This window comes from Lynx canadensis, chromosome B1 (genome assembly GCF_007474595.2).
Source record: "Lynx canadensis isolate LIC74 chromosome B1, mLynCan4.pri.v2, whole genome shotgun sequence".
NCBI lineage: Eukaryota > Metazoa > Chordata > Mammalia > Carnivora > Felidae > Lynx > Lynx canadensis.
Genome location: NC_044306.2, coordinates 120589364 through 120616029, shown reverse-complemented (window position 1 = coordinate 120616029; position 26666 = coordinate 120589364). Strand labels below are relative to the sequence as shown.

Sequence of the window (26666 nt, the reverse complement as noted above, 5' to 3'; positions counted from 1 at the left end):
CAAGTTAAAAGCTTTCAGATTTCTGAGCTAAAGAAAATGGCATTTTTCTTCCAAAGAGAGCTTATTGGTTTTATTGATTCTCTTCTATTTTGATTTTACGTGTGGGTATATGGGAAGTATATTTCTTTAACATATGACAATGCTGTTTCTTCTGCCACAAAGGTTTTCCATTTTATTTTACCTTAAATGGACTGAAAATTTCTTTCAACAAGTTCTGTTATCAACTTACCAAATTTATTCTACTACCATTTTTAGTTGTTTGGAGGACATAAAATGCATTTTTGTAATGTTCCTTAAATAGATTCCTATTTAGGTAACATCTAACGTCCTGCCAATGTACTCAACAAAGTTAATGAGAATGGGAAAGGTCTTCCGATAACTGATTTGAAGGGAACCTGGGAAATTGAGATGGGGTGAAAATGGTGGCTTTTAATAAAGTGAATTATTCATTGAGGTTTTTCTGATTATGAGACAGTGCTTTGCTACTGAATGATTTTGAGAGTGTAACTAGTTAAACTCCACAATTTAAATATAACATTGTAAAGTGAGAGGAAATGCAGAGTACTATGGTGCGTTTCAGTATATAGAAAAAATTGAATCCACATATATAAAATGTGTATTTTTTGTATATTTTTATTGTAGTGACTTTTTCTGTGGGAACAGCCTCTTCTGAATTGTCACCTGCCTTCAAATTGAAGCTGGAGGCTAGAAATTGTATTTACATTCCCACCATGTCTTCATTAATTTATGATTCACCTTTTCTGTTTATCTTCCATGTTTTAAATGCTCTGATCAATAAGAATTGACTCTTCTAATTCTGTGTTTGGAAGCAAGGGACTATTCCAGCCACATAAACACCTACTTCGAATAAATTTGCAACAATATAAGCTTTAAGAATCGTTCTGTTTAATTTGTCAAAAACACTTATTTTCTGATAGTAATAATGTAAACTTAAAGGATCTTTTGTTTCACATGTCCAATAATACTTATTATTTAACAACTGAAGAGTATAATCTTTGTTGGAAACTGCTGGGCCTCTAAGTGATATTTAGTGTTTGTTTCTGGCTTGGATTTCAGAAACCACCTGCTCCTCTGTTCTCAGATAAATGATATGTCCAGCAACTGTGGAGATGACAATGCTAGCCTTTTGTTAAATTCAGCTTGGTTTTTTTCCATTGGTTCTCCTCGACCCTCACTCAGATTATCCAAGCCTTAGAAAAAAAAGAAAAAGTGACTTGTAGTAATGACCAACCTAAACGCAGCTTGGAAACATGTAAACCCATCCATTATTTAGTGTCTATCTAGTTTTCCTCAAAACAAAAGCATGTTTTTTTTTAATTTGAGTTTATTGGAGCATTCAAAACAACCTATAATGACTTATACTTTTGACCTCACGGTATTTTGCATTTCCTCTACAGAACTTTACCTTTTTTTTAGCTTAGGCTTTTGAAACTAAAACTTATTTCAAGATTTTAGAATTGTGAATAGCAAAGCTTCCTGCTGCTGTCACATATGTGCTTTTGTTCTTCTTATAGGAATAGAAAAACAGAGTTAAGGTAATGAATGCAGCAATTACAGGCTCATGGTTTATTAAAACCAAATTCTTTAGTCTCTTCTTAACTACTCATCTGTGTGCTTTGAGCCTCATCCATGTCCAATTTACTCTTCCATGCTCTTGGCAAACCCATTAAGAAATACCCTTCTGAGCTACCACCTGTGTTCCCTTACATCAGTCATTTAAGCTAGAAGATATTCTAGGACTATACAAGTCCTTGCTGTGGTATCAACATCATAAAATCAAATATAACTTATTTGTGAATTCCATACTGTAAGAATCACTGGAGAGGCCCTTTCCTCAAGTCTGCTAACATCCGGTTCTTAGGGTGCTCTATATATCATAGTCCATGGGAAAAGTACCCCAGGAGAAATTCCATGTATAGCCTACATGATCATACCAAGGACCCCTGCTTAATTTCCATTCATTTAATTGGTCCAATATTGATCACCATCACATCTTTTATAATTCCTCACACTCCAAAATAAGCACTTTGTTTAATTGTAAACTACAAAAAAAATCCCTACTATTTGGAGGTCTTTATTTTTTTTTCTCTATATTCCAACTTGAGTAGAACTGATCTTTACTCAATCTTATAAATGAATATAAATTTTGACATAAACACAGCTTAAATATGAAAAAACGGCACATTTATTTTCATAAATATGAAAATATGAATAAAAGGTCATTCTGTAATAAAATAATGATCTTGAAGATAATAGAGATAACAGTCGTTTAGTGCTATGTGGCAAGTTCTATGCTGAATACTTAATAAATATTTTCTTATTTAAAATTTGCAATAATCCTGTGACATGAGGTATATTTATGCTGTTTTTTACACCCAGAGAAGCTAAGAGTGAGGAATATGCTGAAGCTGACATAGGTACTAAATAGAGGTGTCAGATTTGAATCCAGATTTGTCTGACATTACTTCTGGACTCAAACTCTTAACCTGTATAACATGTATTTATAGATGGGATGTTTAATAGCAATATCAATCACCATCATCACCATAATCCACAAATATTTCCAATATTCCACAATTCAGACATAATAAACAAATGTGAACTCCACTCACTGTATCAAAATTCACAGGTTCTTCGCAAAATTCACCTGCTTCTTTGAAGGGGTAGCTTTGCTCGTTGCCCTCTGCATATGGCCTGCTCAACCTAGATTTCACTTACACCATTCTCCTTACCAAGAATACCCACATTCTTTCTTATTCCACCAATTCATCTATAGTTTATTCATCCATTAGCTCTTGGGACTAGATTCAAGATTTAACTCTCAAATTCTACCCATTTTTCAAATTCCAGCTCTAGTTATCCCAACCTAGAATGATTTCATTCTTCTTACCTTCTATTGCACTCTTTAGTAAAACCAAACACTTCAGAGACTGCAATTGTTTTATGCATTTCACTTTCATTTTCCTAGCTAAATGTTCAGCATCCTGGCGACATATTATGTGTAACAAATTTTGTATACCCCCTGGAAAATTTTCATAGTGTTGCAGTATTATGCACATAGCAAACATTCAGTAAATATCTGTTGGCTGATTAACCAAGGTTGGTGTCAATTGTCATGCTTGAAAATGTTAGATGGAATGTATAGACACATACTAAGAATTTCCCTGCATTTCGCATGTTTTGATCAAATTTCCTGTACCAAAAAGTCATTCTTCTTCAAGATGCTTTAGTTGAGTTCTGAATACCATTCTGAAATCAAGAAATTTTCATTAAGAATGATTCTCTTAGATTTGACCGTTGACTTCTGTGATTACATCCTCCTTCTGACTGTCTCTGACATTTTTCTCTCTGTGTTCTTCTCTCTTTTATTACTAAACCCTTTCTTTCTGGATGTCTCTGTTGCATTTAACTTCGTTTCTGAATGAGGGGTGCAACTACATGGTTCTTGTTTTCAGTGTATTGTTCAGAATCCCCCAATACCCAATCAACCCATATAATTTCATGGCAAGTCTTTAATTTTTTTCATTTCCAAGAAAAAAATATAGTAATATTTGATTGAGTGTAATTTATAGTTTGTTGTTCAATTTTTGTATCTAAGCACTTCTTTTGGTATCTTTATAACTTAATTTGGATTTTGTACTTATTCTTCAGTTAAGTTCTGTCAGCCTGTTTCATAGTTAAGAGTCTTGGGGCGCCTGGGTGGCTCAGTCGGTTGAGCGTCCGACTTCGGCTCAGGTCATGATCTCGTGGTCTGTGAGTTCGAGCCCCATGTCGGGCTCTGTGCTGACAGTTCAGAGCCTGGAGCCTGTTTTGGATTCTGTGTCTCCCTCTCTCTCTGCCCCTCCCCCGCTCATGCTCCATCTCTCTCTCTCTCTCTCTCTCTCTCTCTCTCAAAAATAAATAAACATTAAAAAAAATTTAAATAAAAAATAAATAAAAAATAAAAAAGAGTCTTGCTGACCAAATTGAAAGTTTATTTGACCACCATATTTGTGCTTTCTGTTTTCCCAAATTGGTAAGCTTCTTAACTTCATAAAGAAATGGGAAGAATCATCATTTAATGGCCATGTACCCATTCCAGATATATTTTCATATGTTACATGAAATAATGCAAAGCTTATCTAAGGTGTTGGTAAATATCTTGACCTCAGACTCTGACCTCATATTTCATAGAAAAGATGTTTTTTTATCAGTGCCTTCATCTCTAAATGACAAGAGTTCTCTAGAGGGTACCAGATAGCATTGAGCTGAACAGAAATTTACATTGCCATATTTGACCCCTTTTCAACTGGGCTTTGGCATCAAAACTGTAAAAAATCTTGTTCGTCTCATCTCCTTGATATTTATTAGATCTGCCTTCTTCATTAAGTATTTTCTTTAGTCCTCAATATTCTTCACCTTGGTTATAGTAAGGGTAAATAAGTACCCTTTCCTCTTACCCACTGTCATAAGAATTATTTTTCTCAAATATAGGCAGGAATATGCTACTTCCCACTTCTTGGGAAATAATTACTTACTCAAGAACTTTTAAAAGCTTATAAAATAAAATCTTAATGTACCAACACATCTTGGCATTTCAAATATATCCTTCCTTGCAACCTAATCAAACCAACTAGGAACCATTCACCAAGTCGTCCTGCTGTTTCAGTCACTTTTGCCAGCCAGCCAAGAATTTGCTTCCTCCCTTTCTTTACAGATTAAAACCATACTTACCCTTTAAAACTCAGTTTCAATACCTTTCAACACCACCTACCCTGAAATATTCGCTGTTCCATCCTCTTAATCAAAATGATTCTGTTTCTCTGTGTCTTGTTGCATTTTTCACATATACGTATATTTTAAAAGCTTATTTTGTTTTGCCTTATCTATATTCCTTCTCTTACCCACAGTTGTAAAATGCTTGAGGTTTTGGATCATGCAATTGTCATATTTGCATATCCCACTCTTGCAAGTACCATGTTTTGTGCATGTGTGCTTTGGGTGTTATTACCTACTATCTTCATAGCCCTTGCCTGAAATAAAACATGTTTGCTGACATGTCTAATTCATTTTTTGAAAAATTTTAAGCAGAGTTTCCCTATGCACATCATTGTTCTTGAAACTCTATACATGTTGCCTTCCATTCTTCACTTCCACTTTACTCTTTAAGATTCTTCAATCCAGTATGAATTTACCCAGTTCCATTATAATTCCCTCACCAAGGTCACCAGTGACCTTGACTGAAAAATATTATGAACTGTTTTCATAGCTGTTCTTTTTCACTCTTCTGAATCGTGTAATATTGAGATTTACTTGAAATCCTCTTAGTCCATTCAGGTTGCCATAACAAAAACTGTATAAGTTGGTTCTTATAAATAACTCTCGTTTCTCACACTTCTGGAAACTGAGAATTCCCAGAACATGGTCCCAGCAGATTCAATATCTGATGAGGGCACTCTTCCTGGTTCAAAGATAGCCACCTTTTCACTGTAGCCTCATACAGTAGAATGGATAAAGGATTTCTGTAGGGTTACTTTTATAATGCACTAATCCCATTCATGAGGACCCTTCCTTGTGACCTAATCACCTCCCAGAGGCCCCCATGCCTAACGCCATCACTTTGAGAGAATTTCAACATACAAATTTTCTTTGAGAGAATTTCAACATATGAATTTTGGGGTAGACACAACCATTCTCTCTCCTGATTTTTCTGGTATCTCTCCCTCTAGGTTTTCCCCTTTGCTTTTATGACTGTTCATTCTAATATCCTTGACTGAATCGTAGACAATAGACCTTAGAATAGTTTGAAGCAAATGATAAATCCAAGAATCATCATGATATAGATATAAAGTAAAGACAGCAGAGTGAATAAGATCACCTAAAGAAAATGCATTCTGTGAGAACAGACAAGCATGGAACCCAGGAAAAGCCAACTTGTAAAGAGGGTGGGGCAGTGCAGACTATAGACTACATAGAAAAACAACTTTTAGTCGGAAAAATATCTAAATCCTTACATTTTCATTGTGACACATTGTTTTAATATTATATCAGTGTGTGAACAAGAGAATAAACCAATTATCCACAAGCTCCTTTCAGACTTTGGATCCTATAATTTTAAATGAAGATTAACTATTTTTTACATTTACAACTACAATCCTAACAAATGAATGAGTTTTAATTTTACCATTCCCACTTTAGTGACAGAGATGGCTGAAATCAAACCAAGTATATGGTCCAATAACAGTGCAAGTGCCTGATCGATGAAGCCACAACTGCGGTGGGTTTGAAACAAACAGTACCAAAATAGAGCGAGAATGTGGTGACAGGGTCAGGAGCCAAGCCTAAAGTTTATGGCAGTTGTCAGAGCTGCATCATGGGCAGAGATTAAGGTCAAAACTTGTCTAAACCTGAAACATATTTCCTCAGGCTATTCTAATGAAATTTTGGTCCGTACTAAGGAAAATGTCCACTTTTCCCCCCTCACAGCTCTGCATCTATTTTATTCTCCTTTTTCTTCTCCCAATCATGGGTGGACTTCCTATTTAATTTTTACACTCCGGATTCCAATTCCTATTATATAAAGAAAACTTTGTGGGGCACTTGGGTGGCTCAGTCGGTTAAGCATCTGACTCTTGATTTCAGCTCATGTCATGATCTCATGGTTCATAGGATTGAGTCTCGTGTCGGGCTCCGTGGTGACAGAGCGGATCCTGCTTGGGATTCCTTCTCTCCCTCTCTCTCTTCCCCTTCCCACATGCATGCACATGCTCTCCTCTCTCTCTCTGTCTCTCTCCCTCTCTCTCTCTCTCTCAAAATAAATAAACTTTAAACAAAAAAGAGAGAATTTTCATAAGAAATTAGAAGATTCTGCTTTTAGACCATATTCCTAGATGGCCTAAGGAGAAACAAATCCTCTTAAAAGATGTAGTGAGAGCTAAGATAGCATACTCCTACAATTCATCTTCAAAAAAACTTTTTTGAGACTCTTATTCATGGCTTTAGTAAAACATTGTTCATTATTCTTAACATTTAGTAAGTATACTCTTTATTATTTCCATTGGAATATTATCTCGGATTCTGCAGCTTAGTACATACATTTTGGGTAAAATATAAAATGTTACAGGCCAATTTGTTATTCTTCGAACATATATGTCTTCTTACTCTCATTCCACAGACTGCCATGTGCTTTACAGCTGGCAAAATCGTTTAAAGTCAACACTGTGGAAAGTTGGGCAAGAGTTAAGCTAATTATAATATCTTCAGAATCTCATAACAAGATTTGGAAACCAACTGCCATGTGAAGATTGTTTTTATTCACTCCCTCAAAATCAGAATATTATGATCAATTTGTACAGTGCTGGATGCCAAGCCATGTGGAGCTTTATAAACCTTAGTCAACACGTTCTCTTCTTAGTTTATCTTTGATAATGAATGATTTTAATTTCATTAAACATTGTCTGTGGGCTGGAATATTACACTGAGCATATTCAGCTAATAGATTACATTATTTAAGCTGAATTTTTCATTTAGAGAAGTAGGACTCATGGCAAGCATCAAGATAATTTTTTCATCCAAACTCCTCATACAGAAAGCAACTTAATAAAATTTGGCGCTGATTATCTGATTCTTCCTTAATTCTCCTTTTCACCTCTAAGGACTGAATTTGTGTAGTGAAGTAAGTAAAATATTGTATTCTGATCATTTTATTATTTTGTCTTCTCTTCTATAAAAAATATGAGAGTTGTGAGAATGGGAATTATGTCTCTTATTTTTAACTTATTTTCCTTAATTGCTAACAGAGTAGTTAGCACATAGTAGGCCTGCATATTTATTTAACAAATTAATGAATAAAGTCAGACTCTAGCTTTAGAAAAAGGAACTTATTAAAGAATTACTGCTTTTTCATGCCTGTCTCTATTATCTTATAAATTATCAAAGTATTTTTAATAACAAAATCATACTGCCACACTTCAATCAGATACGAAGTTTATATTCTAGTTCTTTTTCTGTCAGCAAAACTTCTAGAGGCACACAACTGAGAAGAAATAAGCTAAATAACTATTGGTTTATTCCTGATGATTTCCCCCATCAAATCGATGTGATTACTGTACTTTATTAAATGTAGAATTACATTTTGTAGGGTGAAGGAAAATCTAACATGTGCAGGTTACATTCATTGAGCAATTACTATGTGGTTACAGGTACTATGTGTTTTGCTTACATTATTCTCATTTAGCCCTCTCAGCAAACTGATGGCATAGATAATACTATTCACATTTGGCAGCATAGAATATTGAGATATAGAGTTGCCCAATATAACACAGCTAATAAATCCTAGAGCTGTGGTTTGTTCTTAGATTGACTTCACAAGCCATGCTCTGCCCACTGTACCACACAGCCAAATACTAAAGTCAGATGGCCAGCACACTTGTCTTTCAAACCATCATCGATTTCCTTCAACAGTTATTAATATGTCACCAATCTAACATATTTTTGAAAATAAATATGATTATAAGCATAAGGAATTCAGGTAAGAAACAACTATTTTGTCATTTAAACATTTCTAAAGATATTTCATTCCTGAGAAAACGACTAATCTCTGCATAGCCCGATATACAAAATGTCAATTTTGCATGATAGTTATAAAAGTGCTCAAAACCTGTCAAACTTAGCTCCTTTTTAAATTTGGAAAGCTTCTTCCTTCAGTACATTTTTGGGCTTGCTAGTTTATTAATACAAATGTCATATAGCTTATAACATAAAAATGATTCCATTAGATTTTAACCTCAGTACATACACATACATCTACATGCTTGCCCACAGTCTCATTATTCGTTCACAGATTTTGTGCTCATAATGTCTAGGCTTGTGAATATAGTATGTAGAAAATTTTTACATAATTTCTGAAATCTTTGAAAACAATCCCTGTTATTCTAGTAAAAACTTCCCGGATATGATTTTAAAAGTATTATGGATTTTTAAACATATTCTTGATCTATCTTATGAAATAAAGAGGTGAGGCTAATTGGAAACAAAGAATGTCTGTATTAAACAATGCATTTAATAGCAAAGCATACAAGTATCAATCAACATGTCAAAGTTATATGACTTTTCATATTAACATTTTATTGAGTCTACCAAGGGGAAAATATGATTTAAATATGAAATGAGCTTCTGCACCAGGTTAACTAATAATAATAATAATAATAATAATAATAATAAAGACACTTTTACTTTCAAGGTTCCACTGGAAATCAAAGACCATGTTGCTTCTCTGGATAGCATTAATGGAAGGAAGGAAGGAAGGAAGGAAGGACAGAAAGAAAGAAAGAAAAAAAGAAAGAAAGAAAGAGAAAGAAAGAAAGAAAGAAAGAAAGAAAGAAAGAAAGAAAGAAAAGAAAAGGAGGGAGAGAGAGCTATTGCTAGGTCATAGGGTAGGTCTATTTTTAATTTTCTGAGGAACCTCCACACTGCTTTCCAGAGCGGCTGCACCAATTTGCATTCCCACCAACAGTGCAAGAGGGTTCCCGTTTCTCCACATCCTCTCCAGCATCTATAGTCTCCTGATTTGTTCATTTTGGCCACTCTGACTGGCGTGAGGTGATACCTGAGTGTGGTTTTGATTTGTATTTCCCTGATAAGGAGCGACGCTGAACATCTTTTAATGAAAAAAAAAAAAAAAGAGGTTAGAGTGGGAGAGAGCAAAAGCATAAGAGACTGTTAAAAACTGAGAACAAACTGAGGGTTGATGGGGGGTGGGAGGGAGGGGAGCGTGGGTGATGGGTATTGAGGAGGGCACGTTTTGGGATGAGCACTGGGTGTTGTATGGAAACCAATTTGTCAATAAATTTCATATATATAAAAAAAAAAAAAGGAGGGAGAGAGAAAGAGGAAGGAAGGAAGGAAGAATAAATTCCATTGGGCTCCCATTGGCCAGTGTGACTGACCAATCAAATTGATGACATCCATATATAGCTCAAATACCCTTGCATACCAAGGCTATTAAAAATTTAATAATGTTTCAATATGGATGCTTCTAATTTTTAAAGGAACGTTCTAGAGGCACCTGAGTGGCTCAGTCGGTTGAGCATTGACCTTCGGCTCAGGTCATGATCTCACAGTTCGTGAATTGGAGCCCCATATCAGACTCCCTGCTGTCAGCGCAGAGCCCGCTTCGGATCCTGTCCTCCTCTCTCTCTGCCCTCCCCTCGCAAAAATAAAACATTTTAAATAGATAAACAAATAAACAAACAAACAAACAAAGGGACATTTAAAATGCAGAGCAAATGGACTAATCATTTAAGTTGTAGTAAGAACAAAAGCATAAATCATTTGAATAATCACTTGAGGTTCATAGTAACAAAATGTGACCTATATTGATGCATCCAACCTCCATCTTTTTCTCTCGATGCTTTTGCACAAATACAACTGTCACTAGTATTACTTACCTTTCTCTAGGAGCACCAATATGTTCCACTACTGTACATCCCATGTCTCCTTCAGAGATTATAAACAAAGACTAGCAATTCAGAGATAACAGGTTTCTGTCTTTTCTCAGTAATTCCCCCTTCTAAGTGTAGTGGAACGGACTTCAGAAAAACAAACGTAAATCCCCTTAGTCTGTTTCTTTTTTTCTTTTTAAAAGATGGAAAATAAGCCATTTTGCAGTTTCACTGGCTTTCACTGTATTATTATACTTGATGTAATTAAGAAGTCTTTTGAACTGGTAAAAGATACAGAAATATTTTTTTAAGTTTACTTATTTATTTTGAGATAAAGAAAGAGAGAGCCTGAGCAGGGGAGGAACAGAGAGAGAGGGACAGAGAGAATCCCAAACAGGCTCTGTGCTGTCGAGTCTCAAAACAGGCCTGGAACCCATTAACCATGAGATCATGTCCTGAACCAAAACCAAGTGTCGGGCTGTCAACCAACTGAGCCATCCAGGCACCCCAGAAATGTTAAAAGAAAGGAAGGAGCGTGGTTTTTAAGAGAAATAGTTGTGTTCAATTTTCAGATCTTATTTATTGCACCTAAATTTCATGACCATTGCTTTGAATCTTAAAGTAATTGCAGTAAGCTTCATTTTCAATCAACTTATTATTTATTGGAAATGTCTAATTGCCGCAGTATACTTTTAATACTTTATGTCATTGAACAATTGTATTGTAGCTGGCACGAATATAATAGCTGAGATATGTAGTATAAACAAAGTACTTAAAGAAATACTAAGACGATTTCTTATTTCCACAGATATTAACTTTCCATTTGATATATGTAATGATACAGATGCATTAAGATGAACGGATAGGGGCCCCTGGGTGGCTCAGTCAGTTAAGCGTCCAACTTCAGCTCAGGTCATGATCTCATGGTTTGTGGGTTCGAGCCCCACATTCGACTCTGTGCTGACAGCTCAGAGCCTGGAGCCTGCTTCAGATTCTGTCTGTCTCCCTCTCACTCTGCCCCTCCCCACTCATGCTCTCTCTCTCTTTCAAAAAAATAAACATTAAAAAAAATTTTTTAAGATGAATGGGTATTATTAAAAACATTCATTTTTTTTCAGATCCCAGAAGTTAGCAGAAATGATCAAGAAAATGACTATGAAGATGATTTTACTTCATTATTTGCATATTCTTCTAGTAAGTATTCCTGTATGTTATGAATACATGTATATATGTAACATTTATATTAAGGTACCTGTAACTGGTCAAGTAAGACTGAAGAGTGCATGGAGAGCATGGAAAGGCATTTAATTAACTAAATGTCCTCTCATTTATAATACGGTAGAGATGTTACTACATTATCTTGCCAATTGAAATACTTCTATTAAGTTCAGTGTTGAATAATCAAACCCCAGTTTTTCCTACCCAGAGAGAATACACAAGTCAGATTGATGCAAATATTTTGACTATTTGACAACTCTGCTTTTTCAGTATTTTTTAAAACAAAGTCACATTCTTTTCAGACCTTAGTTTTCTCTGCTAGGAAATGAGAAGCTTGGACTAGGTCTCTCTCTAAGGTCCTTCCTGGCTGTCATAGGATGTGGTTCTATATTCTAATGTCTGAGGGCTAATTCAGTCTCCCTACGTGTATATAACTACCCATTATGCCAGATTCCGCTGGTATACAATAACTTCCTTCACCAGCACATCTGAAAGGCATCCCTCACGCAGCATTTCCAAATCCAAAATCCCTAATGCTTGGTGCTTTCAAACCTACACCACCTGCTGACTTTCCCATTTCAGTAAGTGCAGATTCTTTCCTTGTTTCATTCCGTCCAAAAACCTGGAAGTCCTTTGGCTTTTTTACTTCCTCTCTCACCCCACATCCAGTCTGTTGGATAATAATAATGTTGACTCCACCTTCACAGCGTAGCCAGCATTCAGCGGTTCCTCAATCTTTCATTATTTACCCTAGTCCATGCTGCCATCAGCTCTTCCTTGGATTATTGCAGTGGCACAGTGGTTGTCAATGAAGGACTATTTTCCACTCAAAACCGGCGATATTTGTCAATGGACAGAAGCTGTTTTATTATCATGATTTGAGAAGGGAGCTTCCCAAACTGGCATTTAGGGGGTGGACACCAGCCATTCTGCTAAATGTCCCATGATGCATAGGACGCAGACCACACGCAACACAGGATTATCTAGTCCGAAATCTCAGCAGCACTGCTGTTAAGAAACCCTGAAATAGCAGCTTCCACATTTGCTACTCCTAATACTCTATGCTTCGTGAAGGAACTAATCACTTTTCTGTTCCAAATTTCTCTTTACTTTCTCATCATGCTTATAATCTTTATCATCATCTGAAGATTATCCCTGGATAACCTTTTTGGTCCCATCTCTGACCCCTGTCTTGTTTGTTCACAGCCACAGTGACATCTCACATATCAAGCATGCTCTTACCCTGGGGCATTGCCCTTTGAACACTGCACAGTTGATGCTCAATAACCATTATTGACCACTAGTTTTTCAAATGGTAGGCTGATCTGCAAATCAGATAAAATTAAATATAATGTCTTAACTAGCATACTTTGGCAAATCAGGAAACAACCTCAAGGGTTATGGCATAACACAAAATAATGCTAAAGTGATGAATTAATGCACTGAGTTTTAAAGCCATACATTTTATTTTTATTTTTGACAGTAATAAAACGGATGATAAAGGCCATCATTGATAATGACCATTTATTTATTATGAAATTTAATCCTCAGAAGAACTTCCTATAAAGAGAAAAACATGATTTCAATTATTTATAGAGAACAACCTCATTTCTAAAGACCATTTGGACCTGGAATTTTCTTGTTTAGGAAATTCTGTGTGACTGGATTCAGGGAGCATGGCACACCTAAGCAGATTTCCATTAGTATCACGATCACTGTGAAGTTGCCAAAACTCACTGACCTGCTACATCCAACCCCCCGCCCAGGGCTGGATTCCAGGTTTGGGCATTTTTTTTTTTTTAACATTTATTTATTTTTGAGACAGAGAGAAACAGAGCATGAATGGGGGAGGGTCAGAGAGAGAGAGGGAGACACAGAATCCGAAACAGGCTCCGGGCTCTGAGCTGTCAGTACAGAGCCCGACGCGGGGCTTGAACCCACGGACCGCGAGATCATGACCTGAGCTGAAGTCGGCCGCCCAACCGACTGAGCCACCCAGGCGCCCCCAGGTTTGGGCATTTTTGACAGGGACCAAGGAGACTCTGTTGCTTAGACAGTGTAAACATAAAACATAAATACTGAATACATAAACATGAGGGTGGCTACAAGTAATTTCCTATAGTTGATGATCGATTTGCCCAGACGGAAATAGTGAAGTCCCTTTGCTAGCCTGAGCAGTAATTTCTTTCCAGTCACTGCATTGTCTACTCCATCAGTATTTCTAGAAACTACTTTATTTTGGGCTCGGTGTTTGGTGTTAGAGGTAGAAAGATGAGTGAGATCTGTGCAAGAATGAATGGCTGGTTGCTCTGCCCAACCTACTAATTAAAGAGTCTTGGTCTGTAGTTCTAATACGGAAGCTGTATCTTTCTTCTTTCTCATGTAGAAAGAAAGAACAATAAAAAATAAAATTCCGCATAGAAATATGGGGTACCATCATGGGCACGATTTTTCTTCGTGACTGATTTTCTCCCATAACTGAAAAGTTTCTACAGCATAACTCTTTGTTGTTTAAAAAAAAAAAAAAAAGGCCTTTTTCTCCATACTCTGCCAATTGGCTTCTTTAGCTGTATTTCAGCTTAGCAACACTAAAACAACAGTCATTTGCTTGTCTATTGCACTGACAATGACAGTAATTCACATATTCCTTCCAATCTAGAGATTCCAAGGTTGTTTTATTTTTTTTTTTAATTTTTTTTTTCAACGTTTATTCATTTTTGGGACAGAGAGAGACAGAGCATGAACGGGGGAGGGGCAGAGAGAGAGGGAGACACAGAATGGGAAGCAGGCTCCAGGCTCTGAGCCATCAGCCCAGAGCCCGACGCGGGGCTCGAACTCACGGACCGCGAGATCGTGACCTGGCTGAAGTCGGACGCTTAACCGACTGCGCCACCCAGGCGCCCCACCAAGGTTGTTTTAAAGTTTTGTGAATCCTTTATTTAAAGCGGAATTTTTATGAAAATTTAAACAAGAAAATCTTAAGATTTGAAGTTACTGCATCATAGTATCTTTTTTCAGTTTTCTTCCTGGGTATTTATTGTGTACATTATAAAAACAAATGACGGAATCATGATTCTTAGGATGGAGGGAATTTGGATTATTTGGTTAAGTTTCAGGATAGGATGCATTTCATAGATGACGGAACTGAATCTTAGAAAGATTTACCTACCACTGGTGATTTGGATGCTTCTCCACCAAAAAATAACACTTTCCTCAAGTAATGTTTTCAAGAGTTAAGATATAATCTGGTGATAATTATATATTAAAATAGTCACTAAGTAAGAGGACAGAGTCACTTTTATTGCATTATTTATAAGCCACTTAAGGTTTATCATTTTTCCTTGAATTTAGCTTTTCCATAACTTATTTATCACTTCTTAGGTCAGTTATGCTGTTTTCTAATAAAAATGCGGTCATGCAGTCATATGAATCTGCTCAAACAATAACTCTAGAGAATCCAAGTGTGATTGTATGTATGAGTGCGTCGTATTGTGAGGTAGCAAGGTATAAGGAAGCTTTAACTGTTCGTTTGGTATTTTAAATTTTTTTTTCAACGTTTATTTATTTTTGGGACAGAGAGAGACAGAGCATGAACGGGGGAGGGGCAGAGAGAGAGGGAGACACAGAATCGGAAACAGGCTCCAGGCTCTGAGCCATCAGCCCAGAGCCCGACGCGGGGCTCGAACTCCCTGACCGCGAGATCGTGACCTGGCTGAAGTCGGACGCTTAACCGACTGCGCCACCCAGGCGCCCCTCGTTTGGTATTTTAAAAGCCCAAGAATGACTGTTCGCTAAAATTATGCATTTGTCAGCTTTCCACTGTATCAGATCATAAAAGTTTTATTAGCAGTACTATCACTTCTGTATAAAATTAGAAAATATGAAATGCCTCCAGATGGTGTGTTTAAATGAAATCTACTGTCTTCATCATAAACAGCCATACAGACCCCAGCATTTCATCCTGAAGGTGGACAGACATACAGGCAGTGGGCAGAAGGAGCTGAGGCAGATGAACTGGCAAAGGAAGATAAAGAGGGTGAATCGAGCACAGAGGCCGAGCACAGCCTAGCAGAGGTTGGGGTTGGCACTTGTGCGAACCAGTATGATGATGACTTCTATGTGTTCGTTCCTGGAGACAATCCAGAACATACTTCACGAGAGCCACTCGTCAGCAACAGACCACCTCCCCCCCCTCCACGACCTGTAGCTGCTGCCTTCCCACTGGAAAAACCTCACTGCACATTGCAGGGTAAGTTTAAGGGTTAAAACAACAACAACAAAAGTTTGACGGGCTTCCATAGCATATAGTGCAGTGGCAAATCTGTACAGGGAAGATCAGCTTTTAAACCCAAGAACAACTTTCTTGCTGTTCCTTTAACGCCTCAGAAATTAGGCGATAGATACCTGCCATTCATTCATTTTCCCTTTCTTCCTCCCCCCTCCCTCCCTCCCTCCCTCTCTCTTTCTTTCTTTCTTCTTCTTTCCTTCTTTTCTTTTCTTCCTTCCTTCTTTCCTTCTTTTCTTTTCTTCCTTCCTTCCTCTGTCCCTCTGTCTCTTTTTCTTTCTTTCTTTCTTTCTTTCTTTCTTTCTCTCTCTCTATCCTCCCTTTCTTTCCCTTTCCTACCACCTTTCCTTCCTCCTTCCCTCCCTTCCTTTCTTTCAGAGCAGTCTCATTACAAAGCTTCAAGTAGAGAAATAAAACTTGGAAGGAGTCTGTACTCCTTCATGTAACATGAACCTCAAGCATCATGTGGAAAACTAAATGACAACTTTCCTTTAAAAAAAAAAAAAAGTCATCTGGCAAAGGAAAAGGCTAACGTTTTACAGATTTGAAAATGACCTTGGGCACGTCACTCAGTTGGTAGCTGCAGGGGAAGCAAGTGGTAAAGGGTTTCTCACACTGCACTGAGACCAAAGCCTAAGAACACTAAATATATTGCTAACGTGGAAGAACAGTTAAATGGCTGTGATTGCATTTGTTCCCAGATACAAGATTTACCATGTGTAATGGGGGCAGGAGTCAGGGGGAGGACGGGGGTGGTGTGGGTAGTATCGATAGGAGCTTCCATATCGGGCTTTCTGGCTGGAATGTTCAACAGCCTAACAGACTTCTATCTCCAGGCTCACTCTTACAGTCACTAATGATCACCGACATTATTGATTACTATTTTACACGTACTTTCCAAATTCAAACAATGTTCTTACAATGAACTTTTAATAAGGTGAAAGAAATATCTATTATTAAAACTCTGTTTGCCATTGTACTTTAGCTGTTGAATCCTAGAGGGCTATAAAGTATAATAAACACTGTTTCAAAAAGTGAATTGGAAGCCATGAAATTTAGCATTTATATCCTTGAAGGTCCTGTCTCTCTAAAGGTTCAAGTTGATGAACATAAACCTTTACTAAGGTCATGCACTGTACTCAGAGATGAAAAGTCCTGCTTAATGGAAAGTATGGAAAACCTAATGGGCACTCCTCTGATTCTTTCATTCATTCAACAAATATGTGTTGATTACCTACTACGTGCCAATGGTCTCTGAGAGACCGTTGTGATAGATCAGGGAGGTAGGTGTATCAATACTGGGGGTGGGGAGAGAGACATAAGTAAGCAGTACCCTGTCAATAAAATTCTTGTATATTTTCTCACTTTTTACAGATATGAATAATTTTATGTAATTATTAACATAAATTGTAAAGAAGACAAACTTGTCTTCCATCAAGTTAAATCTCTTAAAGGAGCTAATAATAAATTGTGTTTTCCCTAATGTAAATTTTTATATGCTGTATGTTGGTTAGAAGGCCTAAAACTACAGAGAGCAATCACCAGATTTCTAATACCAGAAGTGTAATGTTGGCAAGTATATCTTCTGAAAAGTACCAAATACAAGAAGCAAAAAAACAAAATCCACACTTTTTATTTTAAAACCTTATGCTTTTACATTTGATATGCAGTGTTAGTTTTGACCACATGTTTTCATCGGGCTAATATTGGAAGTAATGGAAAATAGCATGTTAATATTTTTTCTTAAAGTTCTTTGATTACAGCCTTTGAAAATAATACTGGAAGCTACCACTTTTTCTTTTTCTTTTTCTTTCTTTCTTTCTTTCTTTCTTTCTTTCTTTCTTTCTTTCTTTCTGCCAGACTCTGTGTGGAGTCTTTGATTTTAGCTAGTGATACCTTCAGAATTGTTTTCTGGGATGAGTTTCCTTATGCCCTCAAATTACCGAAAGAGGAAGGGCCACCTCTCCATATCCTAAGCATCAGATTCCCCAGGATGGATTTATGGACATATTCGCTGGAGGAAAAAAAATAATATAAAACACTATAGAACACTTGTCAGTTTATGAAGAACACATTGTCCCTCTTTCTCTCCAGAACACACTTGCAAGGCAACAATCGCTATTATTCCTCTTTGACTCAGACCCAAGACCATAAAGCCTGTAATTAAACTGTATCAAATACTTCTATAAACCAGTTTCCTCAGCTTTTAAGATTCTTCTCTTTGTTACACAGTCTGCTACTATTGTTTTTTTCAAAAATTAGAATGATAGGAGTGATTTTGTTTCATCTTTATTTCCTGATGCACAACTTGAATTGAGAATGCTACGGCCCCGCTCTGACATGAAAAGTAGAATCGGATACATTGGGAAATAAAAAAGAAAAATGTATTATTTCTGCTACAAGCCCAACTTTAGAAAGAGTTGGGAAGGAGGGTGGGTGGAGAAACAAAGAGTTTAACAGCTCAGGAAATGGGTTGATAAAAGTAAGATAGTTGACACATTCCGCTAAAAATGAAACACTGTAAAAATGTTTCCCACACACTTAATCTGGTTTCACCTGTTATGCTGTCAGTGAAACAGAAGTCATGAAGTCAAAATCTCAGTACCATATTATTCATAAGGAGAAAGGAAAATCATGCAGATTTGGAAGTTGGTGGTAGGCAATTAGGCATTACTTCTTGGCTTAAACTAATTGAAACAATCGGATCTAAGACTGGTTGGGGAAGGATCTTGGCCTCTCCTCATGAGCCTACCCATACAATTGCTGAACTACTGAAAATAATATATTTTTATTTGTTCTATAACTTGTCATTCTCCTTAGCTTCCACATCTTTCTACTAAAATAGCCATAAGTAACCCAGAAATCATTTGGTCAGATTGTCACCAAAGAGGAAGGAGAGTAGTTCTCCCTTAGGTCACATGCATGATCTCTCAGAACAACCCAGAAAAGCAATGATTTTTAAGTCAATAACTTTAATTCTTTCCATTTTATTGTTTTCATTAATGCTTTAAGCAAAACATTTGTCAATAGTCTAATGTTTGGGGCACCTGGGTGGCTCAGTCAGTTGAGCATCTCGGCTCAAATTATGATCTCGCAGTCCGTGAGTTCAAGACCCATGTCAGGCTCTGTGCTGACAGCTCAGAGCCTGGAGCCTGCTTCAGATTCTGTGTCCCTCTGTCTCTGCCCCTCCTCCATTTTCTCTCTCTCTCTCTTTCTCTCTCTCTTTCTCTCAAAAATAAACATTAAAAAATTTTAAGTATTTTAATAAAAATTTTCATACTCATTAACCAAAGAATGTGATACTTTGTCTTGTAAATAACTGCTACTAAAATATTTTAATACATTCTTTAAAATATATGTAAAGATTTTGCTGAGTTTTAAAACCATAAAAGATTAGTCTTTTCATATGAATTAATCTTTAAGCCTTTGATTATCCATGCCATCATGTCACAAACCCTACTTTCAATGTCCTTTATCTAAGAATGAGGTTCATGCTGGCTTATAGAAATCAAGAGTTACATTTTTGAAACTCAGTTTGTCAAACCACTGTGAGACTTACTGTAAGAAAGCGAGTAATGGCACGTTTGGCTATTCCCCCCTGTCATTTTCAGAGAAATTGAATGTTAGGCAAAATACCCAGTGCAAGCCCTATGAATGGTAAAATGACTTCAAATGGAAAAAAAAAAATCTTAGCATATTCTGCTTGAAAAATAAGTTTTCAAAGCATTTGGAACTGGAGGCTTAGTTTTGTCCTTCAATTTTCTGGTATTAAATCCCTTGTAAACTATGTGCTTATATTTAGCATATATTTATATGCTTATTTATATGTTTTCAAAGAAATATGTGTTTTAAACACTTTTTTTAAGATTTTTTTTCTGGTTGTGAAATGTTTTATTTTTTTAAGTTGTTATTTTACTTCCAATTAGTTCACACGGTGTAAGATTTTATTTTTAAGTAATCTCTACACCCAGTGTGGGGCTCGACCTTACAGCCCTGATACCAAGAGTCACATGCTCTACTGACTGAGCCAGCCAGGCACCTCTAACAAACTTTTTTTTTTTAAACAAAGGTAACAATTACAAACTGCAGGAGAATGGTAGTAAATTATACTCTTCTTTTTGACCTTCTTTTTGACACTCTTTTTTTTGACATCTATAGGATAGGGGCGCTTGGGTGGCTTGGTCAGTTAAGTGTCCGACTTCGGCTCAGGTCATGATCTCACGGTCCGTGAGTTCGAGCCCCACGTCGGGCTCTGTGCTGACAGCTCAGAGCCTGGAGCTGTTTCGGATTCTGTGTCTCCCTCTCTCTCTGCCCCTCCCCTGTTCATGCTCTGTCTCTCTCTGTCTCAAAAATAAATAAACATTAAAAAAAAAAAAAAGAAAAGAGATCTATAGGATAATATACAAATTATTCAGGGGGGAAGTTTCAAGAAAGTGACAGAAGGACATCAGTAATATTGCATGTAAGAGAAGAGTAACCACCACCTAAATATTTCATAAGCAGGGAAAATGGTGGAAGGCCAAATGGAAAGAAGTCAAAACTGGTATGATCTCGGAGCAAGACAGGAAACAGGAGGTGAGACCAAAGAAGAAAGGAGAGAAAATGAAGAGGAGAAAGAGGAAGACCCATATACATTTGCTGAGATTGAAGACAGTGATTATGACATGATATTGGCCAATATGAGTACAAAGAAAAAAAATGGGAGTTGGTCTTTTATAATAAACAGACCTCCTGCCCCTACACCTCGACCCACAAATATCCCTCCAAAAGAGGAAACCACACCTTACATAGCTCAAGGTAATGTTTTTTGTTGTTTGTGTGTGTGTGTGAATGCTTTGAGGGTGGGAGGAGTTGTCCTGTTTTTTGGTGGAGTCAAAAACCCCATGGATGAAATATTCTTTTCAAGTCATAGGTGAATTTTACTGGCACATTTTTAAATATAGAAACACAATGAATAAAGAGGATAAGAATAACGATAGGGTTCTGGTTTCTAGTTCTTCATTAAGAAGAGTAGTTTTGACAGATTACCCAAAGACATGAAACCACAGCTTATGTGCAGAAATTCTATTTGAAACTTTTTCTATAATTCTACAAGAGGAAAGCTCACCTCCTATGAATAATGTGCAATACACAAAAAAGAGGGAAGTACTTCTTACCACAACTTTACTTTTTGCTCCTAATTCCATTGAAAACGACTTTAAAAACTGAAAAAGTTGTGAATACTAGAATCTCAGATATGCAACTCCAATTACTCTCTTATTTTTTTACCCCAACTATCTGCTGTAGAATTTCTACTGCATTTTAGACTCCAGTTCTTCTTCCTCATTTTCTACTGAGTTGAATCTAAATTTAAAAAAAAAAAACTAAAAAATTGTTGAGCTTTTGTATATCTATAGGCTCAGCAAAGTATACTCTATTGTTATTTTCCAGCACTCTTCTATACTGTTTGGTTGGATGTACTCCATGAATCCATAGTGTCTGCAAGATGACTTTTATTTATCAGCTCATTGTATGCACATGGATTGGAGTGCCTTTTTGGGCTAAAATACCATCCTAGGGACTGAGAAAATGGCATAAAACAATTTCTTCATCCTTGAAGAGTCCCTAAGTGGCAGATATGCAAATACATACCTAGAGTACAATGTGACACTTTATTACAGATTTTTGAACAGAATGGAACACAAACAAAATGTTTGAGGGATAACTAAAGCTGAGAAGCAATAGATTATATATTCAAACAATTCGAACCAAGTACTCCAACAGAACATTTAAATATATACCGCAGGGGCGCCTGGGTGGCGCAGTCGGTTAAGCGTCCGATTTCAGCCAGGTCACGATCTCGCGGTCCGGGAGTTCGAGCCCCGCGTCAGGCTCTGGGCTGATGGCTCAGAGCCTGGAGCCTGTTTCCGATTCTGTGTCTCCCTCTCTCTCTGCCCCTCCCCCGTTCATGCTCTGTCTCTCTCTGTCCCAAAAATAAATAAACGTTGAAAAAAAATTTAAAAAAAAAATAAATATACATATACCGCAAACCTACAGAAAAGAAGCACAAGTTACTCATCTGTGCTTAATATGTTCCAAAAAAACCACTCCATTGCTTATGCATTATGTATTGGGAAATATATAATTTGTATAAGAAAATTTATCAAGTACGTGTAAAGTTAATTACGAGTGTACAATGTACTTACTCAACAGTGATCTGCTGACAATGTTCAAGAAACGATTACAAATTAGAAAATAACAAATTAATAAATGTGTCAGCTAAAATAAAATGTCAGCTGGAACAATCATCTAAATTATTATGTCAGGGAGTAGGTGCAATTAGAAATTCTTAGATTGTCGAATATAGTGATCTCTAGAATATTACTAGGCCTTAGACAAGGACACTACCTCCCAATAAAAATTAAAAAAAAAAATTTTTTTAATGTTTATTTTTTTTTTTGAAGGGGAGAGAGAGACAGAGCACGAGTGGGGGAGGGGCAGAGAGAGAGGGAGACACAGAATCTGAAGCAGGCTCCAGGCTCTGAGCTGTGAACTCACAAGCTGTGAGATCATGACCTGAGCCGAAGTCGGATGCCCAACTGACTGAGCCTCCCAGGTGCCCCACCACTAAATATTTTTTTAAAGAAAGAAAATAGATACAGGTCAACACAAGAATTTAGTTTTATTCTAGAAGTTTCTGAAGAGGTACATCGTCTTCTATATCCCATTCCTTGGGGTGTTCTCAGGACCACAGGTAGAGACTCCCATGTTGCGATGTTCTACTTTTTGCATTTTACCTTCCCATTCTTTTCTTGGCTGTCATATTCTCATTTTCTGTTTGGTTGGGTGTACTGCACAACTCCATAGTGTCTGAGAGATGACCTCTGTGTATCAGTACCTCGTATGAACATGCATTTCTTGTTCTCAATTTGTTATTTTTGTATATTTATTTTCTCTTTCTTTGGAAGTGGTGAGGGCAGTGGAATTCAATACCTTTGTTATTGTTTTCTTTTATTTTGTTCTGATTTGATTTTTAAAATTTTTGTGATTTTAATTGTTCTGTAGTTTTCATATTATCTCTATTACCTTTGTTTGCTTTTTGTGCTATCTGGAATGCTTGATACATCCATCAAATATCTTAACTGTGCTTTTATGAAGCTCCAAAAACCTAAATGGAAACTCTACTTATTAATTTGTGGACTGCATTAGAAGGGGAGATAAACAACTTTTTCATTGAATTACCTACCCCACAATGTTAGTTTATATAGATCTATTTTTTCTATCCTTTTCAGTTTTCCTAGAATAAAGTCCAAAACTCCAACCTACTTTATATGTCTGGTTGCCAGAAGTCTGAGATGAAGTGTGGGAAGGAAACTGGGAAATTTCACTATTTATAATGCATAATTCAACTTGTTCTCCCTGTGTTCAGCCCAGTGTGTAACTCTTGTGACCCACTGTGCCTCGTGTCCATGGCCAGAACTACTTTTGTTCGGTTTCTCCAAAGAATAAACCTTCCATCATGGATGATTGCCTCAGTGCATTGGAGAAGGACTTTGGAGCTATGATTGCTTAAACCTTTAGTTTATCCCACATTAAATAAGAGAACTGAGATGATTTTTCTCCTGGTTCATTTATTCATTAACTACATAAAGATGTATTGAGTACCAGATGATAAAATCTTTGTGTATTAATTAATTCCCTACAAGACAATGGTACAATTTGTCATACACACACACACATACCCACACACACACACACACACAGAAACTTTAAAGAATCTTAGACATCTTGAGTTTCTAAGAAATTTTTGAAACTATTTATCTCACCTATTGCAAGTTTGACACCCTTCAATCTTTATAAGAAATCTCTCTACTTCAATTATACAATGTGGTTTGTTGTCACTCTATTTGAGTTTTATGAAGACAGGTACCAGGCTTACAATATGTGGGGTTTTGGTTTTCATATTTTTTTGCACTTAAGTATATAAAAGCATATATGGTTTTTACCCCATATCCCAAATCAGTAGCAAAATATGAACTGTAAATGAGATCACCACAGTTCCTTTCCATTATTTCTTCCTTTCCTTTTTCACTGAGACACACTTGCTTGCCTCTTCCTTTTATGCTATTGATTGTTGATCATTCTGTTCCCACGTTAGGAAAACATTGCCTCATCAGCTAATTCTTTCTTGATGTTCTTTGCATTTCACAGGGTAAGAGTCTTTAATCACATCTTTGCTTTTTTTTTTTTCCCATAGCTCAGGCAGCTCTATTAAATAAAATTGCCATCATTTCCCAGAAAGCCACCCATTCAATTAGAAGAACATTAATTTACCCCAATTCTTGCCAGAGCACAGAAGTAGTAGCAGAATGTTGGCACATACAGAGTGTGTTAACATAGCCAAAGAGAAGGGTGTAGAATAGGAGATGGAAGAAGAATTCAGGATGCACAATCCCAACTTACTATTTCAGAAATTCAAGAAAGTACTAGCAAGGAAACTAGGCAGATAAACCAGAGATATACAGTAAAATTATGTTGGCTTTTGTGAGATAATAGAAAATATGTATGTTTATGTCCACCCTCCAATTCCTGGCACAGGACTCCTGAAACCTTGTAATTTCCTCAAGTTATTTCCTGGATGGCAGGAGTGTTTTTTGCTCTACAGAGGAAACCCTGAATGGGCTCCTGGATGAGGGCTAGGCATTAAATACACCAAGTCATGATTAGCAGCAAGGAATCTTCAGCCCCAGTCCCCCATTTTGTGGAGAAGGGCGAAGGGCTGAAAATCGACTTCTTGATCAATTGTGCCTATGTGAGGAAGTCTCCATAAAATCCTACTAGTAGGAGATTCCCAGAGACTCCATGTTGGCAAACAAATCCACACAGGAAGGGTGATACATCCCTACTTGATGGGAACAGAAGCTCCTACACTTGGGACCCTCCCAGACTTTTCCCTATGGATTTTTTCATCTAGCTATTCACCTGTACCCTTTATCATATCCTTTAATATATTGGAAAATGTAAGTAAATGTTTTTATGAAGTCTGTGAGCCACCCTAACAAATTAATTGAACCTGAAGAGGGAATCATGGGAATCTCCAATTTGTAGCCAAATTAGACAGAAGCTATGGATAACCTAGGAATCTACTACTAATGATTGGCATCTGAAGTAGAGTAGAAGCAGTCTTGTGGAACTGAGCCCTCATACTGTGAGATCTGACACTATCACCAGGTAGATAGTATCAGAATTGAGTTAAATTGTAGGACACTCAACTGGTGTCATAAATTCCTTGATGGGGGAAAAACTCCACATGTTTGGTGACCATAAATGAAGTTGAGTGTTATGAGTGTGGCAGAAGTGTGAAAGAAAAGGAGACACACATAAAAGACACAGGAGGAAAACTGAGTTTCCCCATTACACCTTTGCAGAAAGTATTGAGATTCAGCCGATATTATCTAAACAAATAATGTCATATATCTGAGATTCAATTTCCTCATTGTAAGTTTGGGGTAAAAATAATATCTACCTCAAAGATTGTTGTAATCTTTAAGGGAGATAAAATTAACAATAATTACCCAGCACAATATTTGGTATGTGACATACACTCAATAGATCATAATTAAAAGCAATTCTACTTTGTCTTCCCTCAGTTTCTTTCTGGGCAGACAATGACTTTGATAAACTAACTTTAAATTATAGGAAAAGTGTGTGCTTCCTGGATTCTGGTAGAATCAGAGGGTAAGAAATCTATTAGAGACAGAGAAGAGGGGCTGAGGGGAGTTATCCTGTCCTCTAAAGGGATAAATTGGCTCAGTCTACTCATTGTAACAATTATTATTAGACAACCTTCATGATAATTTCTAATTCACGGGACAATCCTACATGGTTGGCATTAATAGCCTCATTTTATAGATGACGAAACTGATGTTTGGTGAGTTCCAGTGTCTTGCCCATGATAATAAAATTAGGAAGAAGAAGATGTAGGATTTGGACCCAAATCAGCCTGGTCCCCATGCCTGTTCACAGGACACCACAAATTTCCTTTACTGATCGATTTATTTCTGGATTATTTGTTAATATTTATTTCCTCCTTCTGACCCATAAGATCCATGAAGAAAGACCAATCTTTTCTGGTTTTGCCCATCCTTGTATCTTTGGTGCCAAGCTTAGTGCTGAATTCATAGTAGAAACTATGAATAATTGATGAATATTAATTGAATAAAAACAAAGATGAATAAATGGTAAAAGTGACCAAAACCACATCAGTGTGGTTCATTAGGACACTTTATTAACACTCTGGAGGATGGTCAGCATAATATATCAATCTACTAATTCCAGAATTTCTCTTATTTTAAACCATCTTATGGTTTGTTTTTGTTTTGTTTTGTTTGCTTTAGTGTAGTGGACACTCAAGGCTATGTTAGTTTCAGGTGTACAACATAGTGATTCAGCTTCTTTATACATTATGTTGTGTTCACCATTTGTCATGATGCAGTGCTATTACAATACCATTGACTGTATTCCCCATGCTGTGTCTTTCGTCCCCATGACTTATTCATCCATAACTGGAAGCTGGTGTCTCCCTCTCCCCTTCACCCATTTTGCCCCTCCCCACACACCTCCTCCCTCTGGCAACCATCAGTTTGTTCTCTGTGTTTATAGGTCTGATTCTGCTTTTTGTTTGTTTGTTTATTCATTTTTTTTTAGATTCCACATATGAATGAAATCATACTATATTTGTC

The 26666-nt window shown here is 36.8% G+C and overlaps 1 protein-coding gene across 1 annotated transcript in view; it reads left to right on the top strand.

Moving 5' to 3' along the window:
* BANK1 (B cell scaffold protein with ankyrin repeats 1) overlaps positions 1-26666 on the top strand; it is a 314203-nt gene that overhangs the window by 253351 nt on the left and 34186 nt on the right. Inside the window, 3 exon segments of the mRNA XM_030313356.1 lie at positions 11561-11636; positions 15598-15909; positions 20446-20742. Coding sequence (XP_030169216.1) covers positions 11561-11636; positions 15598-15909; positions 20446-20742 — 685 coding nt within the window.